The 20059-nt window shown below is 45.9% G+C and overlaps 2 protein-coding genes across 2 annotated transcripts; both read right to left on the reverse strand.

Moving 5' to 3' along the window:
- Positions 1-4692: 4692 nt before the first annotated feature.
- LOC127333649 (uncharacterized protein At4g14100-like) lies at positions 4693-5903 on the reverse strand. Its single transcript, XM_051360040.2, has 2 exons — positions 5385-5903; positions 4693-5223 (listed from the first exon to the last, which is right to left on the reverse strand). The coding sequence occupies exons 1-2, from the start codon at positions 5854-5856 to the stop codon at positions 5024-5026; spliced, it is 672 nt and encodes a 223-aa protein (XP_051216000.1). The 5' UTR covers positions 5857-5903; the 3' UTR covers positions 4693-5023.
- Positions 5904-8088: 2185 nt separating this feature from the next.
- On the reverse strand, positions 8089-9893 carry LOC127333648 (uncharacterized). Its single transcript, XM_051360039.2, has 3 exons — positions 9856-9893; positions 9601-9744; positions 8089-8962 (listed from the first exon to the last, which is right to left on the reverse strand). Exons 2-3 carry the CDS (start codon positions 9710-9712, stop codon positions 8337-8339), a joined length of 738 nt encoding a protein of 245 aa, XP_051215999.1. The 5' UTR covers positions 9713-9744; positions 9856-9893; the 3' UTR covers positions 8089-8336.
- Positions 9894-20059: the final 10166 nt, after the last annotated feature.

The following is a 20059-nucleotide window of genomic DNA, read 5'->3' on the forward strand; positions in this document are numbered from 1 at the left end:
CACTGCATTGCTCCTGCTAGGTAAGTTTGCTATCTTCCGTTCTTCACTGTCCCTATTCTTTCCTTTTCATACGAGTCATGCTATTTGCTGAACATATCTTTTTTTGTTGATTTTGCAGCAAATACGTGGGAGGAGATGAAGGAAGAACTGCTGAGATAATCTCATGATAAAAGTAAGGTCACTGGCTCTTTTATCTCAATTATCGTTTCTGCTTGGGAGTTTCGATTTTTATTGAGATTCTTGGATACACGCACTAATGATACCGGGCTATGAACAATATGGTATGCACACATGGTTTTCAATGAAATGCCTGCAAGATTGAGTGAGGTCCTCCATCAATGATTACTTAAGCATGTTGATTGTGATCTCCTTCCATGTGCCAGTAGCTGAGGGGTGGATGCATATGTGCAACTTTACTTTCTTTTTGGGGCGCAGCTGATGAATTTGGTATATAAATGTTCTTTTTTAAGTCAATGAAAAATGCGCTATGTCATCTTTCAGGTTTTCTGGGTAGGTAGAGATCATCAAGTGTAAATTCCGTTGTAGAAATAATGTGGGTGTAGGTTTGTCAGATGGTCATCAGCCTGCAACGTGTACTGTTAACTTACACATGTAAATTCTATGTAGATATTGACCCTTCGATCATTGGTTTATGTGGTTATTTGATTTACCTATTGATCTAGACTTCAGTTTCAGTAGTGAATTTATATTTATTCTCTAGAGAAATGATGAGTTCACTTGAGTTGAAGGTATCTCTATAAGATTTCATATGGTGTTTGGATTTGTCAGTGTATATTATCCTATTTGAGACAAATATATTCAAAATTCTCATGTCGAGTGCACTTTCATTAAGAAAGAGTTCCGAACATACTAAAGTTTTTTCATCTCTTCTAAGAAATAATTTATAAAGCTTTTGTTTCGAGGGTCCAATGGTCAATCGAAGCGAGACAGAGAATTAGAAGCCTGGTTGTTGGCATTCAGAATGCTATATTTTCTCTGAAATTCAAATCAAGGGTAAAATTTTCTCTTGATAGCTACTATCTATTTTTTCCCGTACCTTGACAACTGCGCCATAAAAAATGATTTTTTTTTCTAGAATGAGCTGAGTAGCCGCACCAAGATCTCTTTGGTTTGCCATGATGGCTCTGCCATGCTACTCCTACTGTAGTGGTATTTTATTGATTCTTGGACTCCTGATGTTGGCATGCATACAATAGTCTAGCAAAAGAAAATTTCCGTGATTCAGTGCTATCAAGAGGTGTTACACTAGGATAATCCACGGTACCTCCCTGATTAGTTGTTAATTTGTTTCTCACATTCGACATGTGTGTATGAGACATCAGGAGTACATTATTGAAATTTTAGTGATTTTGAACTACTTTTTATGAAAACATGAACTCTTTCGTGCCAGCATCTAGATGCATAAAATAAGGTGAAGCAGCTAAATGCATCACTAGATTTGCTATGAGGTTGTAAGGTCGGGTTGACTATTTTTTCCTTTTGCTCATACACCAAACTTCTTTAGTTCAGCTAATATAAAATCTTTAATTTGCGATGTCTGTGATGGGAGTTTATAGTTTCTTGATGCATACTCTTGGATTTCTGATTTATTTAACCATATTTTTTTTGAAAGAAAATTCTGTGACCAGATGGTATATTCTTGAAGTTGCTGATATTAGAGAAAGGTAAGAATTTGACCACTAGGTTTATTAATCGATGTGATGTAGTACATGACACACGAGCTCACGCGCACATACACATGCATGAAAAAACCCACCAAAGAGAGTGGCAGAAGTGGCAACCACTTCAAAAAAGGGCTAATCGAGACAACCATCACTGCAGTAGGAGCTACTGAACCAATGATATGATGGTACAATGCACAAATTTACATACTATGTTTCACCCAACTGTTTCATGTTCTAATGCCTATTAGATTTCTTTTATTTAGATGTCTTAGACTAAATTGCAGCTATTGTTTTCTATATAGAATCTACGACTGTATGACCGGATCATCTGGATATGTATTATAGATATAGATTTAGTTTTGTAATAACATATTTGTTCTTCTTCTTTCTATAATAAGAGCTTTCTTTGTCCAGCAAGATTGGAAGTGACATGGACATTCTTCACGTATTTTAGTGTGCACAACAACATAGACATACAAGGAACATATAGCTTGGAGTTTCGAAGCTGATGGAAAGGGGATGACACATGGCTTGCATAGATTTTAAGGTAACTCCACCAATCAGTTACATATGCAACTTATCCTCCCTGAAAAGCACTTTTGAATTGGTTATAGTTCTTCTGCCTAGCATAAGCATGGCTAGGATAGTTGGATCGCCTGATTGCTTTGTTTTTGTCTGAAAGAGCTTCTTTTCTGAATTTCAGTGTAGATGATGGGATTGACATATTTGGCCTGATAAATGAGGTACCTCAAATTCATCCGAAGTTCCCAAGAACTGTTAAAGACCAGCCGCAGAGAAAGTCTAGGAAGGATCAGTGGAAGCAGGAAAGCGCAAATTGCAACAAGATAAGTGGCATGAGGGTTATGTCATTTTATTTTAGTAGGGAATGGTTCGTCACATTCTCTGCATGTGTTGCATAAGCAATGATTTCCATCCTTTTATTTTAAGTACAAGGATGCGCATTTGTCTGTGGAAATTTTCAGCTCATTACAACGAATAGCATATCTAACTTCTGAACATGACAAGTTTCAACTATGCTAGACTTCTCTGCTTGCAAGTCTTGTGCCTTCGGTCATATGATCACGGTCATGCGGTTGCCGTTATTCAATATGGCAGCGCGAGGCCGAAGGTTAACACTGAACACCTAGGAGACATCGGTTTCCATACCAATTCATTGGCAAACTTTTGATCCATCCATGTCCTTATCTCTCTTCAGCTTTTCTCAATCAGTTTGTCGGGTACCACGGGAGTAATGCTACATAAATTTTATTTTTTACATCTGGCCAGCAATTCTACAAGCAAATGTGGGCATGAAGCGTTGATGGTCTTCACGTGAATCTTTACGACAAGCTTTGATCATCCGACGACAACGTGAAGCAAGACTACTAAGCTCCAAGATGACATGATCCAAAGTTGTGGGACGATCTTTGATCATCGGACGACAACATGAAGCTAGACTATTGAGCCTAATGGTCAGTGCTATCAGGGTATTTGGCCAGGCAGCCACATATAGTTGAGGTAACCTTGGCCTGATCTACTATGTTATGTATTGTCAATTGTTGTTCATATCTGGGGGTGCATATACCGCTTCTGGCTCTGGTCTTGACATTGTTTCCTGTGATGGGTGTAGGGATGTACAACATGCGAGTCTACTGACCCAACTGGACACATTCAGATTCTACATAGCCTAGCTTAGGCTTTTTGTTTCAATTCTTCTTTATTTTCTTTATGTTGTTACTTTGAGAGTTGTACTTGCACTACTTTAGTTCTTTTGTTAGAAAAAGGTGTGTCCATCATTTGTGGAGAAAAAAGGTATGCCAAGTTCCATTCACTTCACTATTAGATACACATCAACAATAACCTGGAGGACTAAAATGCAAAAAAAAAAACTCTATGTCAGTCACATAACATGATTGCAGTACAACATTGGTGTGTAAACATGGACGGGTATAGAGTTTTTATTCAATAAATGACTGAAGTAGGGTTAGTTACTGAATATATCCTGTTATAAAGTTAGTTCCTGTATTTTATTGAGAGGTTTATGATGCTTAGTTTTATGTTGGGCTTTTAATTTTGATAAGTTATTAATTGAAATGCCCAGCTACTATTTCTAGATTATATCAACCAAGACAGACCATCTATTATTATTTTTCTATGTTCTTACTAATTACGGTACAAGAAACTAGAGTTCATAGTAGACGTGTCATGGTGAGACGGTAAAGTAGTATTATTTGTATTTACATTGCCCCCTGAAAAATAGTCTGCTGTTTTTTGGTAATTAATGCATTGGCTCACAGCTTGACATGTCAAAACATGGATGTACACCAGACCAATTTAGATGAGGCAATTGTGCACTTTTACTGGTGTAGCAAATAGAGCATTTCATCTTACTCTCTCAATTACTTTAGTGTAACAGTTTTTTGTTTTGTTTTTAGATGTTTTTAATAGATCCGATTCTTAGAAGGATGCAGTTACCCTCCCACTGTGAGTTTCCTACATGTGATAGCTAGAACTATATGAGCTCTTCTTTTGATAGTTGGATACACAAACCATCTGTATTGATAGAAGGCCTAGCAGTTTAAGAAAGTCAGCTTGTGCTTGACATTCTTATATTGTGGTTTAGGGTGACAAGATAGGAACTCTACAATTTATTGTGAGTGGTATACATTTATAAAATCATTTCTAATGATAATTAGGATATATAATTTTCCAGTTTTATATGATTGCTTGTGTACATGGGGAGATATTTTGCACAGTTGCATTGTCATGTTCTTGTGCGTACACGAATGGCAGTTTTGCAGGCCTACAGCCCTTTCCTTGTGTTTACCAGTTTATCCATGTTAGTGTATAATTTTCTAATACGGGCCGTGTACTCCCCTCACAAATACAACATACCACAAAATATCCTCCGCTTTTCAACCTGCAGCTACCACGTGGGCGCGGCGTGCCGCGGTGCCATTACATGCTAGTCATATTTTATTGTGCGTGGAATTAAGATAAGATAATCTTATGAAGCATTTTTTATGCTCTAACCGAGAGCAGAGGTTATATCTTTGCTAAGATAAAATAACCCTCGCTCTATTTTTAATTAAAATGTTCAGGATCGTATATACAGAGCTAAGAAAGCCCGTAGTTGTTGTCAGAAGTCTTACTTCCTCGACAATTACTGTGGATCAGATGGAGTACTGATTCAAGAACGTATGAACTCTGTCCATCCGTAGCGAATTCACAACTCTCAACTCAAGAAACCACTAGGCACTAACTAGGAGCAGGAGATATTAGCAGCACGTACACATATATATGGGCTACGTATACATCGATCATCCATCCATGATCCATCAGAACGCTGCGGCTCCGGCAAACTTCCTGAATATCCTGGCCGCGTCCATGCCACTCGAAATGTCGACATGATCCCCGTCTACCTTGTTCTTCCCTTCGCCATCGTCCGGAAAGCAGTGCGCCGGCGCCTGCCACTGGGAGTCGTCCTCCAGCACCACACCGACCTCGAAGCTCATCACGAACTGCTGTATCCCTGTCACTGCAAAATGCAAAGCAAATTCGTAGTATATTAGTGAGGAGACAGAATTTTCTGCCTTCTTGCACGTTTTTTTTTTATAGTCGAGGTTTCAGAACTATCTAACTTTCAGAGAACTAGTATGGGACAAGCAGTAGCAACGGAGATCGAGTGGCCATGCGTACCATCAAGGAAGTTCCACCGGACGGGGCGACCCGTGAGCACGTCCTCGTAGTAGACGATGAACCCCTCCTTGCCCCAGAGGTGGCAGTCGATCCCGCCGGTGCTCTCGCGGCCGAGGTAGACGCAATCCACGAGCCAGTCCGGTCGCAGCACACCGACGGGGAAGTGCTCCGTGCGGCAGGTGGCCGAGTCGAAGTAGAAGCTGGTGCCGTTGTTCCACTCCACGTCGTACAGCGGGTCGCCGGAGAGCTGGTAGCGTATAAGGTTCAGGTTGCGCCGCCGCGGCCAGTCGTAGTACAGGTCCGTCAGACGAAGCGGCGGGCTCGTCGACGCCGTCGACACGTTGGTCAGGTTCGTGAACAGCACCGCGTGGAACTGCTCCGGCCACGGCGCCGGCCGCTCGGGAGTCTCCGTCGCTGCTGCCGCGGTGGCGACGGCGAGCAGGAGCAGGAGCGGTGGCAGCAGCCATGCCATGTCGCCGACCTTATCCCTACACCCTTCTGACTTGTGAGTGGTGTACTGGTGACCACTGACGACTAGTGACCACAAGCAAAGGCAGCAGTGTTTCTAGTCCCGAGCTCATCTGAGCTCGTTTTGTGAACCGTCCAGATCATTTGGGGATGTGTGTGGAAGGGACAGCTGGTGTCAGGAACAGTGGTCGAGAACAGTGATGTACTCGTAGCGCACATATGAGTACGGTGGAACAGCGCTAGACGGACGTGAGCTCGTCTGGCGGACGGTGGGTGAAGGTCGCCTCTCCCATGCTGGTGGCACAGATAAGGAAATGTTCTGTTCTGATGGAACAGAATCAGAGCTGGGAACCAAAACTGCGAGCTTCACCATAGTTGCTAGTATAGGGGAGCGCACGGAGATAGATGGCACCTGTAGGCTACAGCGAGCTCCCTCTACACGCATGAGCGATTGTTTCTTGGGGCAAGACATGGCACATGGGATCTCTCTGAAGCACTGGCAGCACTTGTATATACCTGCATACATTTGTTCATGCATGTTTGCTAATTAAACATCATCTGATGTTAATTGCAGGGTGGTAGCGAGAGGAACGGGCATCTGGAAGCGTGTCTGTTGATGGAGGACGGGATGGCGAGCAGGGATTTATTCTAGGGGCAGGGGCAGTTGAGTTTCGATCCAGTGCGCTAAATAGTCAAAGTTGGATGGTTCGATTACATACTCATTGGGAGTACATGTGCAAATGACAGTCAACGCGGAGTAGAACACGGAATAATCTCATTGGATAACTTGGTGCATATTACAATCAACGGAACTGATAGAACGTACAGTGTATAATACTAAACTGACAGCACACGGAGATAAACTGAAACATTCCATAGCTAAGCTACTGCTATTATCTTGTAGCCTGCACACAGTTATGCAAAGTCAGGAAGAAGACTAGTAAATTGCATCATCACCAGGAAAACTGGGAAACTGCAGGAGTCCCAATTTGATTCATGGATTTGGATGCGAGTCCCAATTAAGTAAACAAGGCCGGTTCGGCAATAAATGATGCGTCAAGGTACAGATTTTGCTCACGGCGGTACATTCAGTCACAAGACGATGTACCATCTACGGTGGCCGTCGAAGATGTAGTGAATGCATGCGCGAACGTGGGCCAGGGCACAGCAGTCTGCTGAATAAACAAATGTCATACAACGTATTATACAGGAGCATACAACCAATCGTGAAGGGCATGGCCGACACAGAATACGGGACCATTTGAGCCCGGGTTCAGTTATGCATTTTCGCAGCAAATGCGGGTTCAGCAGTGATCTTGTACGTGCAGCTCGTTCCTATTTGAGCCGCACAACCTCCGGCCCTTTCAGATTCCTCAAGTTACAGATATGATTGAGACCGGATTGCACGGAAATGCGATGTTGCTGCTAATACACCTTTATTCAGAATCACTCATTACATTACTATTTCGTTAGTCACAAACTGAAATATTCAGCCAAGGAACCAACAGAAACTCTCAATTCAGTGCTTGCAAGAAAAAGGTTAAGAAATTGAGCAACAAAGTGATCCACATCAATTTGTGATATGATTTTGACAATATGACTATCTCTATCCGTATCTGCACACTACATAAGCGCCAGATGATTTTCTTTTTTGTTACCTGAACATCAGTGTATGTTGCTGCTAACTCGCCTTTATTCAGTGCAAAAAAGAGTCGCTCATAACATTACCACTCCGCTAGTCACAAACTGATAATATTCAGACAAGCAAACAAAAGAAACTCTCAATTCAGTGCTTCTAAACAAAATGTTTAGAATTCGAGCAAGAAAGTGATCCACATCAATATCTCTCCATATGAATGACATGGCTGCACACCAGATGAGCGCGAGATCAATTTCTTAATGCTGTCTGAACATCAAGTGCCGTTGGTGATTTGCATCTGCATCACAATCACATGCGCAAATAACACGGAGCACGGAGTATGAAAAATGGACGCACATTCTGTAAACATAGTAAGCAGCCACTGTATATATTATATTACCCCCAAACCAGTTCCAAACTCCACAGTAACACTATTGTTTATCAACACTCCAAAACCTCAAACAATGAATTACCCCAAGTCAGTTCCAAACTCCACAGTAACAGTATTGTTTATCAACACTCCAACCATCAAACGATGACCACCGGCCAGCTCCACCAAGGTTCAGAATTAGAGCAAGAAAGTGATGCACATCTATCTCTCCATATGAATGTGGCTGCACGCCAGATCAATTTCTTGTGAACATCTGCATCACAACCACGTACGGAAATAACACGGAGTACGAATAATGGACGCACATTCTGTAAACATAATACGCAGCTACAGTATATTATATTACCTCCAAACCAAACCAATTCCAAACTCCACACTAACAGTATTGTTTATCAACACCCCAAACGATCAACTAAGAGCCCCAGCGGCCAGTTCCACCAAGAATATACCATCATCAGAACCTGCGAACCGACGACGACGAGGAAGACCGCATGCCGACCCTCCTGTCCTTGATGGCAGAGGGCTTGGTGGCGGTGGCGCATGATGACGCGGCAGAGGGCTTCTTCATCTCCTTGCTGCTTCTCAGAGATGACCTCATGGCGCTGAGCCCGCCGCCAGCCCTGTAGCTCAGCGAGGACTCTGCTGCCGCCGGCATGGACCTCCTCACCACGGACTCTGCGCCGGCCTTCTTGGCGACCCGCCTCTTGGACAGCTCGACCGCAACGCAGGGGTCCTCGGCCATCGCTCCCGCCTCCTCCTCAGCGGCCGTGTACCACCCGTGCTTGCGCTTCAGCCGCTCGTTACGCCGCGCGGAGTAGAGGTCGTACAGCCTGCCTCTCTCGAACATCGGGCTAGTCGGCTTCACCGTCGCTCTCCAGTCCTCCATGCTAGTGTCGGCGATGCTGAAAGTGGCATCGTCGTGGAAGTGCAGGTTCTCCTTCCCAGACGCTCTTGCTGCTGGCGGTGGCGAGAGGGCGAAATCCAGCTTCGGGCGCGGGCTGGTTTCAAGCTTGGAGTAGGACGACGGCGGGAGAGCGCTGATGGACGAGCGCATCGGGGTACGCGCTTTCTTGCTCAGTGCTGCACAACGGGGTAGTGAAAGAAAGAGCCCATCAGCACACGGACAATGTTTAAAAGTTTACAATTATACAGCGATCAAAAGCAGTACATGGGGTTTAATTATCAGATCAGAAACAGAACTGGGAAAAGGGGGTTAAACACGATCCCATTTGGCGATGTAGAACAGTTCTGTTTTATTGTCAGATCAGAAACAGAACTGGGAAATGGGGTTAAATACGATCCCATTTGGTCATCTAGAACAGTTCCGTTTTCATCTTACCTCAGAAAGGAGCCGGGTAGAAATCTAAGGTTAAAATTAAGTGTCTAAGAATTGAAACAGAAGGAGAAATCTAAGGTTAAAATTAAGCGCTAAAAGTTGTGTGACCAACGCTCTTTTATCCATCAAGAACTAGATGGGAATTTCTGAAGAGATTTGAAAATCCTTGTTGTTAACGGCTACGGGTTCAGATCCATGAGAAAATCGGTTCGAAAACAACAAGATTGCACGAATCATACACCAAACAACCGTATTTGAACGCGATTAACCAGTTCAACCGCGCGGTCACAAGTAAAACCAAGATAAACTGAGCAAACCAAAGAAACTGGACGCATCCATCCAACGGGGCGAGGAGATCTGTAGCAGAAGACAGAAATAATACCTGGCGAGGTGATGTGGACGGAGGACGCCAAGGGTGGGCGGCCGGCGGCGGCATGACTGGGCCGCGGGCGGAGCCGGCGCGGGGAGACGGCGAGCGGCGGCCGGCGGTCCATGGGTCGATCGGCAGAAGAAGACGGAGAAGGATCTGTGAGGGGCAGGAAAAGGAGAAAGACTAGTTGTAAGTAAGAACCAAAAACGTCAGATCGAGGAGGCGATGCGGAGGAACCGTCGAGGAGGGAAGGGATCCGTCACCTACCGGGTGCGGCGGCGGCGGCGGCGGCGGCGAGGTGGGGATTTGGGGGTGGATTCTCTCTCCTCGGGTGGATGACGAGGTTTTAAGGGGAGAGGAAGGCTCCAACGGTCGGATCGGTTTTTCGAATTGTCCCGGCCCGGGCGTTGCTGGTGTCCAGACGTGTCCACGTGGCTGATGGGACCCGCGCTGCGCTGGGATTTTGGTTTGATTTGGCTTTGTTTTGATGGGATGGGATAAATGGGCGCCCTGCTCCAAAATTCCTCATAAGTTCCATATATTTATTTGTGTCCATCTAAAACACTAAGGCCCTCTTTGAATTGAAGGAATTTTAGGATTTAGGATTTTTTTTCTCTCCTATGAGTTACGTTTGGATCAAAAGAATGGTGCTCATTAGATTCCCATGCCCAATCCCAAGGGATTTTGAACATCGACATGATCGCGTAGGGTTGATGCACGTTTCATGTGTTCCATTCAAACGAAATTGGTCTTCCATAATTCCGAAAGCTTGCCAGCCAGAGAAGAACACTTTACGGGGATATTTGAGGAGGGCTAGGCGGCGAAGCAACATGGGAGAAATGCCAGTTGCATGTGGTTCACATGTTCTGTGAAGGGGGCAAAGCAGCACCATTTGTGGCGGCGAAGAAGCGGTCTAGGGTTAGGGTTTTGGGTCGGCGATTACTATTGTCTTATAGCGGTCTGAAAGTGACTGTTCGCGAGCTGAATTATAATGCTAGGTGCTAACAAAAAGGAAGGTTGGTGGCGGTAAAAAGTTATATCAAATTATTGGAGCTAGGTCCATTGAGAAGGGTTGAAATCGTGCAAGGATGTGACAAAAAGAAAGCCTCCGCCCTCCGCAAATGAAGAGCGCCAGCAAACACCAAAGAGGGATCACATTTGATATGATCTCAGGCAAATTCATCTTCAGACCAGAGACACAGTATAATAAAAAAAGGCACTTTCCGAATAATTGTTAGGAACCAGGGGCGGACCCAAGTAGAGCTGAGTGAGATTTGAAACAAAAATTTCAAATTTTGCAAAATTTAGACAAGAAATGCCCCCACTCAATTGATTTGCCCCCACTCATTAGTTTCTATGGGTCCGCTACTGTTTGGAACTGTAGCTTATTCAATTAACTAGCAATCTATCTCGCTAAACATGGTAATATGTGGCCCTACGCCCTTGATCCAGCGACTCACTATGCAAGATACGGGTTCATGCCAAAGACGAAGCAATCCGCACATCCTTGTCGGATGGTCAGAAAGGAAGCAACGGTAGTTGTTTAAAATCCGACAAGATCAAGATCACTTTTGGGGCCAGTCTACTATTCCTCACATGCTTACTCGTCTGTCAACATTCTCCATGCTATTAGCTGGGATCCAAGCATGTAAACCCTTGCTTTTTTTTCCTTTCGGTTAAACCCCAACGCCGTTTTTCAGGCTTGTGACTTGTATGTCTTGTATGCCCTAAGAGCATCTCCACTCCCTCCCCCCCCCCCCCCCTCCCCATTCGCGTTCGACGATGCCGTTTTGTCGATCGAATGGGGGGCAGAAATTTTTATGGGTTGGGGGCGTTTTCCTAGCCGCGGCCCCTGTAAGGCCTCCCAAACCGGCAATTTGAATATAAATCGTTCCCGCCCACATAAACCATAGTAGCAAAATAGTAAATCGTTCACATAAATTTGAAGTACATAAAACTAGGCTCCTCCTTTCATCATCCACAAATGATCAACCAGATCCTCTTGAAGTTGGTAATGAATTGTTGTGTCTCAGATTTCCCGACGCATGGCGAGGAAGGGAGTAAAAGAAGGCGGCACCTGGTGATCTACCTGCGGAAGAGGACCATGTCGGTGCCATGGTTCAATGTCATGAACCGGATGGTCCCTCTCACTCTTGATGATCATGTTATGCAAGATCACGCAAGCAGTCATCACATCTATCATCTGATCTTTCGACCAAGTAAGAGCTGGGTACCAAACAACAACAAATCAAGCTTGGAGCACACCAAATGCTAGCTCGACGTCCTTCCTGCAAGCTCCTGACCCTGAGCAAAATTAGCTCGCATTCCCGGAGTAGGCCAGAGATTATCTTCACAAATGTTGCCCATTTTAAATAGATCCCATCTGCCAAGTAGTATCCCTTGTTGTACAAATGGTCATTGATCTCATAGTTCACCGAAGGAGACTGCCCTTCAAACAAGCTTGGAAAATACGTGGAAGCACTGCAACACATTGATATTATTATGAGATCCAGCCATACCGAAAAAAGCATGCCAAATCCACAGTTCTTCATGTGCCACTGCCTCTAGTATCACATCGCAGCCTCCTTTGTGCTATTTGTACATTCCTTACCAAATAAATGGACAGTTCTTCCACCTCTAATGCATGCAGTCGATACTTCCTAGCATCCTAGAGAATCCTCTTACTTCATTATGTGTAATTATCCGAGTAGTGTCTTCAGCAGTGGGTGATCGCAAGTATAGTTCCCCAAACACTACCACTACTGCCATGCAGAACCTATAGATGCTTTCCAGGGGAGTGGACTCAAACATGTGCATGTAATCATCTTGTGTATCAGCAGGAGCTCCATGCGTGAGCATCCTAAGAGCAGATGTGCACTTCTGAAGCGAGGAAAACCCAATTGTGCAGGTGTTGACCACCAAAACCCACCGGCGAGCAGCGACGGGCAACACGTAGAGCCGGGAGGCTCCCAGGACTGCTGGTGGGCCCTGGTCCCTCGGGCGATGGCCCGCAATGCTCCGGCACAAGTCCAAGCTGGTGCAAGGGCGTGCCACCTGACCTATACCTGGTCAGGAAGGTGATGGATTGCTTCGACTAGTTTCCTGCATGGCATACACGTAAACATTAAATACGAGCCTCGATCGGCTCTCAGGTTATCCTGTGAATCAGCTCAAGGAGCCGATCCACCCATGATTCGTATAGGATCTACGATAACATGGTGGTCCTGCTTGATCAATACTAAGTTAAAACGATCTACGATGATTTAGGGTTTTCACCACATAACCGGAACGTCCTACACGTAATTGAGCCTGGCAGATACAAAAGATAATAGAAAACCAGTCCTAGACAAGGCCTAAAAACCAACGTAGAGTTGATTCCCGGAACATCCTCTCTAAGATCAGCAAACTATACCTTACGCACTACTGGATCATTCAACCTGTTTGCAAGGCCTAACCATATGGATATCAAACTAATCCTTGATGAACAAGGAACAACCATAACAGATCGAATCTACTAAATAAAGACTAAGCAAGGTGCTGCCCTTACACCTAAAATAGGCGTAAAGGCAACTAGATATCTAGGGATAACATAACTAAACGAATTCATCAAGATAACATCGATGCTAACCCTAACATATCTATGATAACTATGTTGCTCGCCATCAACAAGGCTTCAGTATGAGCAATGCATGAACAACGAATAAACTTGATACTGCCTAGATCGCAAGATGCGATCTAGGCAGCATGACGCTTACCCGGAAGAAGCCCTCGAAACAAGGGGTGGCGATGCGCCTAGATTGGTTTGTTGTGAACGTGATCGTCCTCCTTTCTCAATAACCCTAGATACATATTTATAGTCCGTAGACTCTCTAACTTGGGAATAATCCCAACCGTGTACGAGCTAAACTCTATCTTTTAATTCTAACCGACACATAACCTACTATAATTTACAGATACACGGGCAATCTAGCCCAAACTCTTGCACGAGGCCGATTCATGAATATTCCCCGTGTATATTCTCCAAGCCCATCTCAATCACGGCCCACCTCCTGACTTGGTTAAAGTCTGGTGATAACACATGCCCCCCTGGTTTTGGCAATGATAATTCCAAAACCACTCTGTTTTTTCTTCGTAGGGTCATGTCGTGGCAGAGCAGAACCGTCGCAGTATCCTTCATCATGATGCCTTGCCTTCTCAACTTCTCTGCACGATTTGACATTTTTTTGGCACCACTTCCTCGGAAACCGCTGTGGCATTAAATCTCCACTATATCCCCTTTATTTAACCGCGCCGAACAGTTCGCCTCTTCATCCTCTTGCTCTGTACTAGCCATCGTCAAAAAACCCCCTTCCTCTGTAGCCATGTCTTCCTCCTCCTCCTCCTCTGCCTCATCGGTTCTCTCCTCCTCATCTTCTTCCTCCCGTGAGCCCACGCCGGAGTGGGACTCGCTGGCGGCGTACGACCTCCGCGCCCCAGAGAAGTGGGACCTCGAGGACCACGATTCCTCCGTCTGGTCCGAGGATGACAAGTCCTTGACCTACGGAGATGACGACTTCCAGTTCCTCGCCGATGGGGAGCTGGAGGAGGTGAGCGAAGATGATCTCTTCTCCTGGGATGACTTCACCTCCTCCGACGAGGAGGAAGAAGAGGAGGACGACGATTCCTCCGACGAATACCCACCGGCGAAGCGCTTCCGCGCCGGGTCGGATGACGACGACGACGATGACGACGACGAGGAAGAGGCCCCGGTCGAGGGCTACGGGAGCAGTGACGAGGAGCCCGCCGGCAGCAGTGCCGACGGCAGCCACGACGGCGACGACGAGGGCAGCGATGGCCCTTAGATTAGGGACTACTAGCGTAGGTCTAGTAGTAGTAGTAATCGGCTCCTCTTTTGTTCTTCTTTTCTTGAGCAATCGGCTCTTCACTGTAAAAAAATCCCCTTTATCAATGAAGAAAATGTTTCCATTCGATTTTGCCGATAGTCAAAGTAAGTCAACGCTCAAAAAGAGCCGATGGCAACGCATCGGCCTTTACCATAAAACGCGAATAAGGCCAAACTTAGTCGCATGTTCAAACGGTAACCTGCGACCTCTGTCTGAAGGAGTAAACTCAGATCCCCCAAATCGCCGTTCGAACAGATCCAATTCACGGCCACACGAATCTTAGATCTCAATCATGCAGATTCAATTCCAATGATAGAATCATCCCACGCCAATGCCACGGTCTCTGGCCTGAAAGTAATCTTTTAACTGTTCAATTGATCTTGTTCCTCTAGAGTCGATGGCTGTGCATCGGCTTTTAATCTGAAGTCGATGTTTGCGCATCGGCTGTACTCATGCCTTGTTGTTTTGCATATTTTCCTAAAGTCGATGTTTGTACATCGGCTGTGATTTGTCTGTAAAAATTTTTTTACTGGCCGATTTTATGCATCGGCCCCCATATTTCACTGTCCATCATCCCACATGCTTGGGAAATATTTCTTGAGATGTTGACCATTGACAGCTACTGGGAATTTAACACCGTCCAGCTGCTCGAGCATGTATGCATTACCCTTCAGAACCTGGTCGACTTTGTACGGTCCGTGCCAATTAGGAGACCATTTACCATATGCTTTATCCTTAGTTCCTAATGGCAACACAGCTTCTCATACTAGATCACCAACCTGAAACTCCTTTGGTCTCACCTTCTTATTGTATGCACGAGCTACCTTGGCTTTGTTCTCTTTAATATTTTCCAACGACCAAAGTCTGAGTTCCGTCAGATCCTCAATACTATCACTCATCAGGGCTGCATATTCTTCAGTTGTTAGATCATTCTGAAACGTAACACGTCTCGATCCAGCCTTAATTTCCCAAGGCAATACGGCTTCTTGTCCATAGACTAGTTGGTATGGCGAGGTTTTTATAGCCCCATGACATGACATGCGATAAGCCCACAAAGCTTCTGACAATACCTCATGCCAACGTCTAGGGTGCTCGTCAACTTTTCTCTTAATCAGCTTGATGAGGCTCTGGTTAGACGCTTCAGCTTGCCCATTTGCTTGAGCATAGTATGGAGACGATCGGATCAGCTTAATTCCCATGTCGTCGCAGAACTTTCTGAACTCTTTAGAAACGAAGACCGAACCTCCATCGGTCGTGATAGTCTGGGGAATCCCGAATCTATGAATGACATGTTCTTTCACGAAAGTGATAACATCTTCTGATTTTACTGACTTCATAGGGACGGCTTCCACCCATTTAGTGAAATAATCTGTAATGGCCAAAATCCACTCATGGCCTTTGCTCGATGCAGGATGGATTTTGCCGATCATATCCATGCCCCAACCTCGAAATGGCCAAGGCTTGATGATGGGGTTCATTGCTGATGCGGGTACCATCTGAATTTTCCCAAACATCTGACACGCTTGACATCCTTTATAGTACTTAAAGCAATCCTCAAGCATGGTGGGCCAGTAAAACCCTGATCGCCTGATCAGCCATTTCATCTTATGAGCCGATTGATGAGTTCCACAGGCGCCTTCGTGTACCTCGTGTAAGAGCCGATTCAACTCGGTTGGTCCCAGGCATTTGAGAAGTAATCCCTCCAAAGTCCTGTAGAACATGTCATCTCCTATAAGAACATATTTCATGGCCTTGTACCTTATCCATTTAGGTGCCCCCCGAGCCGAATCTTTCAAGTAATTGAAGATATCGGCTCTCCAGTCATCCTGTTCCAGGAACTGCACCTGAACATCGACTCCATCTGTTACGATCTTGTAGCCTGATGCCATCTGTGCGAGATCGTTGGCCTCGGTATTTTGTGACCTTGGAATCCAGTTAAAGTTTATGTACCTAAATTGTGTCATCAACTCACGGCATTGCATCCATAATGGGAAGAGCGACTCGCTCTCACACTTGTAGTCCTCCGTGAGTTGGGAAATCACCAATCTAGAGTCTCCAAAAAGTTCCACCGCTTCTGCCCCGGCTTCCAAAAGCAACTGCATTCCCTTGCGTATTGCCTCATACTCAGCGACATTGTTGGTGCAAGGGGTAGATAGCCTGATGGAAAAGGAATACGTTGCCCCCCGAGGCGACACGAGTAGAATGCCAATGCCGCAACCATCATCGCAAGCCGATCCATCAAAGAACATGGCCCATGCACGTACAGATAATGCTGCTATATCAGTGTTGATTCGTTCAGCAATAAGATTGGCCAACGCTTGTCCCTTGACTGCTTTCGCAGGCTGATACCGGATATCAAATTCTGACAATGCAAACATCCACTTACCGAGTCGGCCTTTCAAAACAGGAGCCGACAGCATGTGTTTGACGACGTCTGACTTGCATATGATGACAATTTCCGCTGACAGAAAGATGTGACGAAGCTTGGTGCAGGTAAAAAATAGGCAGAGGCACAACTTCTCGATCTCAGGGTACCTTGTCTCTACGTCCAACATCCTTCTGCTGAGGTAGAAAGCCACCTTCTCCAGACCATCATAACGTTGCACCACCACTGACGCGATGGAAGTGTCAGCTACTGATAAGTAAATATAGAATGGTCTGTCTTTGCTGAGGCGGAACTAGCACAGGCAGTGTCGTTAGATACTCCTTAATCTCATCAAACGCTTGTTGCTGCTCTACCCCCCAGTGAAACTCGTCATCAGATTTAATTTTCACCAATCCCATAAACGGCTCGATTCGTCCTGACAGATTGGAGATGAATCTACGGACGAAGTTGATTTTGCCGATGAGACATTGGAGTTCCTTCTTCGTGGTAGGGGTTGCATGGTGCGCACTGCCTCCTGACTTTTCAGGCCGATCTCAATTCCACGTTCATGAACCAAGAAACCCAAGAACTGACCGGCCGTTACACCAAAAGCACACTTCTTTGGATTCATTCTTAGCCCGAATTTCCTAGTTCGGTCCAGGATGCGTCGCAAATCCTCCAAGTGCCCTTCTACGGAGACAGACTTGACCACCACGTCATCGATGTAAATCTCCACCAACTTGCCGATCAGATCATGAAAGATGTAATTCATGGCTCTTTGGTACGTTGCACCGGCATTCTTCAGTCCAAAAGTCATGACTACATATTCAAACAAGCCCACTGAACCTGGTACTCTGAATGCAGTCTTGTGTATATCTTCTGGCGCCATGAAAATTTGGTTGTAGCCGGCATTGCCATCCATGAAACTTAAAACCTTGTGACCAGCAGCTGCATTGACCAATGTCTCTGCTACCGGCATGGGATATTCATCCTTTGGAGTGGCCCTATTGAGATCTCGAAAATCTATGGTGACGCGCCATCGGCCATCCTTTTTCTGCACAGGTACGATATTAGAAATCCATTCAGCGTACCTGCATGGCCTGATGAATCCGGCGGTCAACATTTTCTCGATCTCTTTCTTGACTTCTTCTAGAATATCGGCCTTCATCTGACGTGCACGTTGCTGGAACGGCCGAAATCCTTTCTTGAGAGGGAGCCTATGCTCAATGATGCTCCTGTCTAACCCAGGCATCTCTGTGTAATCCCATGCAAAGCAATCTGGGTATTCTTTCAACAGAGCTATCATCAGGCTCCTCAGATGTGGATCTAACTTTTTGCTGATAAAAGTTGGTCGTGGCTTATCCCCAGGACCAATGTCAACCACTTCTAGCTCATCAGCCGATGTAAACCCATACCCTAGCTTTCCGTCGCCTGCTAGATCGATGCTCAACACAGGCAAAACGTATGGCGAGGATAATATGGGCCGATTGCTGGAATCGGCCCCCACTTTGATTGCATTGCTCAACGAAGGTTTACATCTTGTTCGTGCTTTACTACGGGAAGAAGTCCCGTTACTATGGGTACGTGACATGCTTGAGGTGAGATCATTACTTCGTTTTTTTTGGGGCCGATCACAGGGATCGGCCTTGCCACGTACGTCCATAGACTTTGATCTTGCTACACTGTCAGGCCGGTGGATAAGACCAGCCTCACCCCATTTTTTGTCACCTCGATGCGTTCACAGCCGTCCAAACTGACTCCAGAGGGTGACTCTTGGTCTTCCGCCTCCCAAATGTTCATGCCAGCCGTTGAGATCTCGGCTGCGTCATCTGCATGGACGACCTCGACTTCATCTCCATCCCACTGTATCAGGCATTGGTGCATTGTGGATGGAATGCAGCAGTTAGCGTGGATCCAATCCCTCCCTAGCAGGACAGCATAGGTGCTTTTGCTATCGACGATGAAGAATGACGTAGGGATGGTTTTTTGGCCTACGGTTAGATCCACGTTCAGAACACCTTGTGCTTCCGATGCTTGGCCGTTGAAGTCGCTCAACGTGACGTTGGTTTTGATCAGATCTGCGCTAGAGCGTCCCAGACGACGTAGCATGGAGTATGGCATGATGTTAACTGCCGCTCCCGTGTCAACCAGTAGTTTGTTGACAGGCTGATATAACCTCTTAAGTACAGGGCCTTGAGATGTCTGTAGCTTTTTTCTCGTGGCTTCTCAAAGATAACCGGCCGTGGGCCGCAGTCAAGCTGTGCTACAGGTGCCTCTTCTGTTCTTGGAGCACAAAACTCCGGCGGAAGTATAAACACCATGTTTGTGCCAGCCGATGACTCATCATCGGCTTTCTTTTGTTTGGGGCGCCATTCTTTCTTCTGTGGACGACCCTCCTCGTCTAAAGTTTGCTGAATTTTCGCGGCCAGATCGGGCCGCGCCTTCCTCAACGTGTGCAGGTATAACCTCTCGGCTTCCTCCAAGCTACGCAGTCGCTGAACCCTACGCTTTTGAGAGTGACTGAGTCCATCAGGGCACCACCTTGGCCGGTGGTATCTATCTTCTTCTTCTTCTTCTTCTTCTTCATCATCTTCTAACTCCTCGAGATCTTCTACCCTAGAGGACTCAGCTTGCTTGTTCCGAGATGGGAGAGGCCCTAGATGTTTGAACACGGACACGTCTCCTGCATCCTTCTTCTTCTGTCTACATTCTGGGCAGTTGCCGATTGTAGGCAATCGGCTCATTCCTGAGTCCCAGCAATGTTTAAAGAAGGACAATCCCAGTGTCGGTCCATGTCTTCTTGCTCCCTTGACCTTCCCTTAGTGCGGCATTCATATCCTTCGTCGTCTCTGTCATACCGACGATATCTCCTGTTGTCTACCCAAGACCGACGATCCCTTTCGTCGTCTACGTTGTCTCACCGGCGTTGGTCATACTGACTCTCATACTTGTTAAGGAGATGCTCGGAGAGTGGTCGTTGGTACCGCACGTTCCTCACTTGCTCCTCTGTGACGTACCGTGCAGCCGACATATCTCGGGCCGGTCGCGTGGGCCGGCCTCCTCTTTTTCCTTGCTACGAGAGCGACTGCCCTCTTCTTTGTCCTTACCAGGGTGGTATACAGGCCCTGCCATGTTAATACTGAACGAGAAATCTGGCTGGCGCCTCACGGCGTGATTTCACTCCACCATGTTGACGGCAGGAAACGGTTGCGTGTCCACTTTC

The sequence above is a fragment of the Lolium perenne genome, chromosome 2 (genome assembly GCF_019359855.2).
Source record: "Lolium perenne isolate Kyuss_39 chromosome 2, Kyuss_2.0, whole genome shotgun sequence".
Classification (NCBI taxonomy): Eukaryota; Viridiplantae; Streptophyta; class Magnoliopsida; order Poales; family Poaceae; genus Lolium; species Lolium perenne.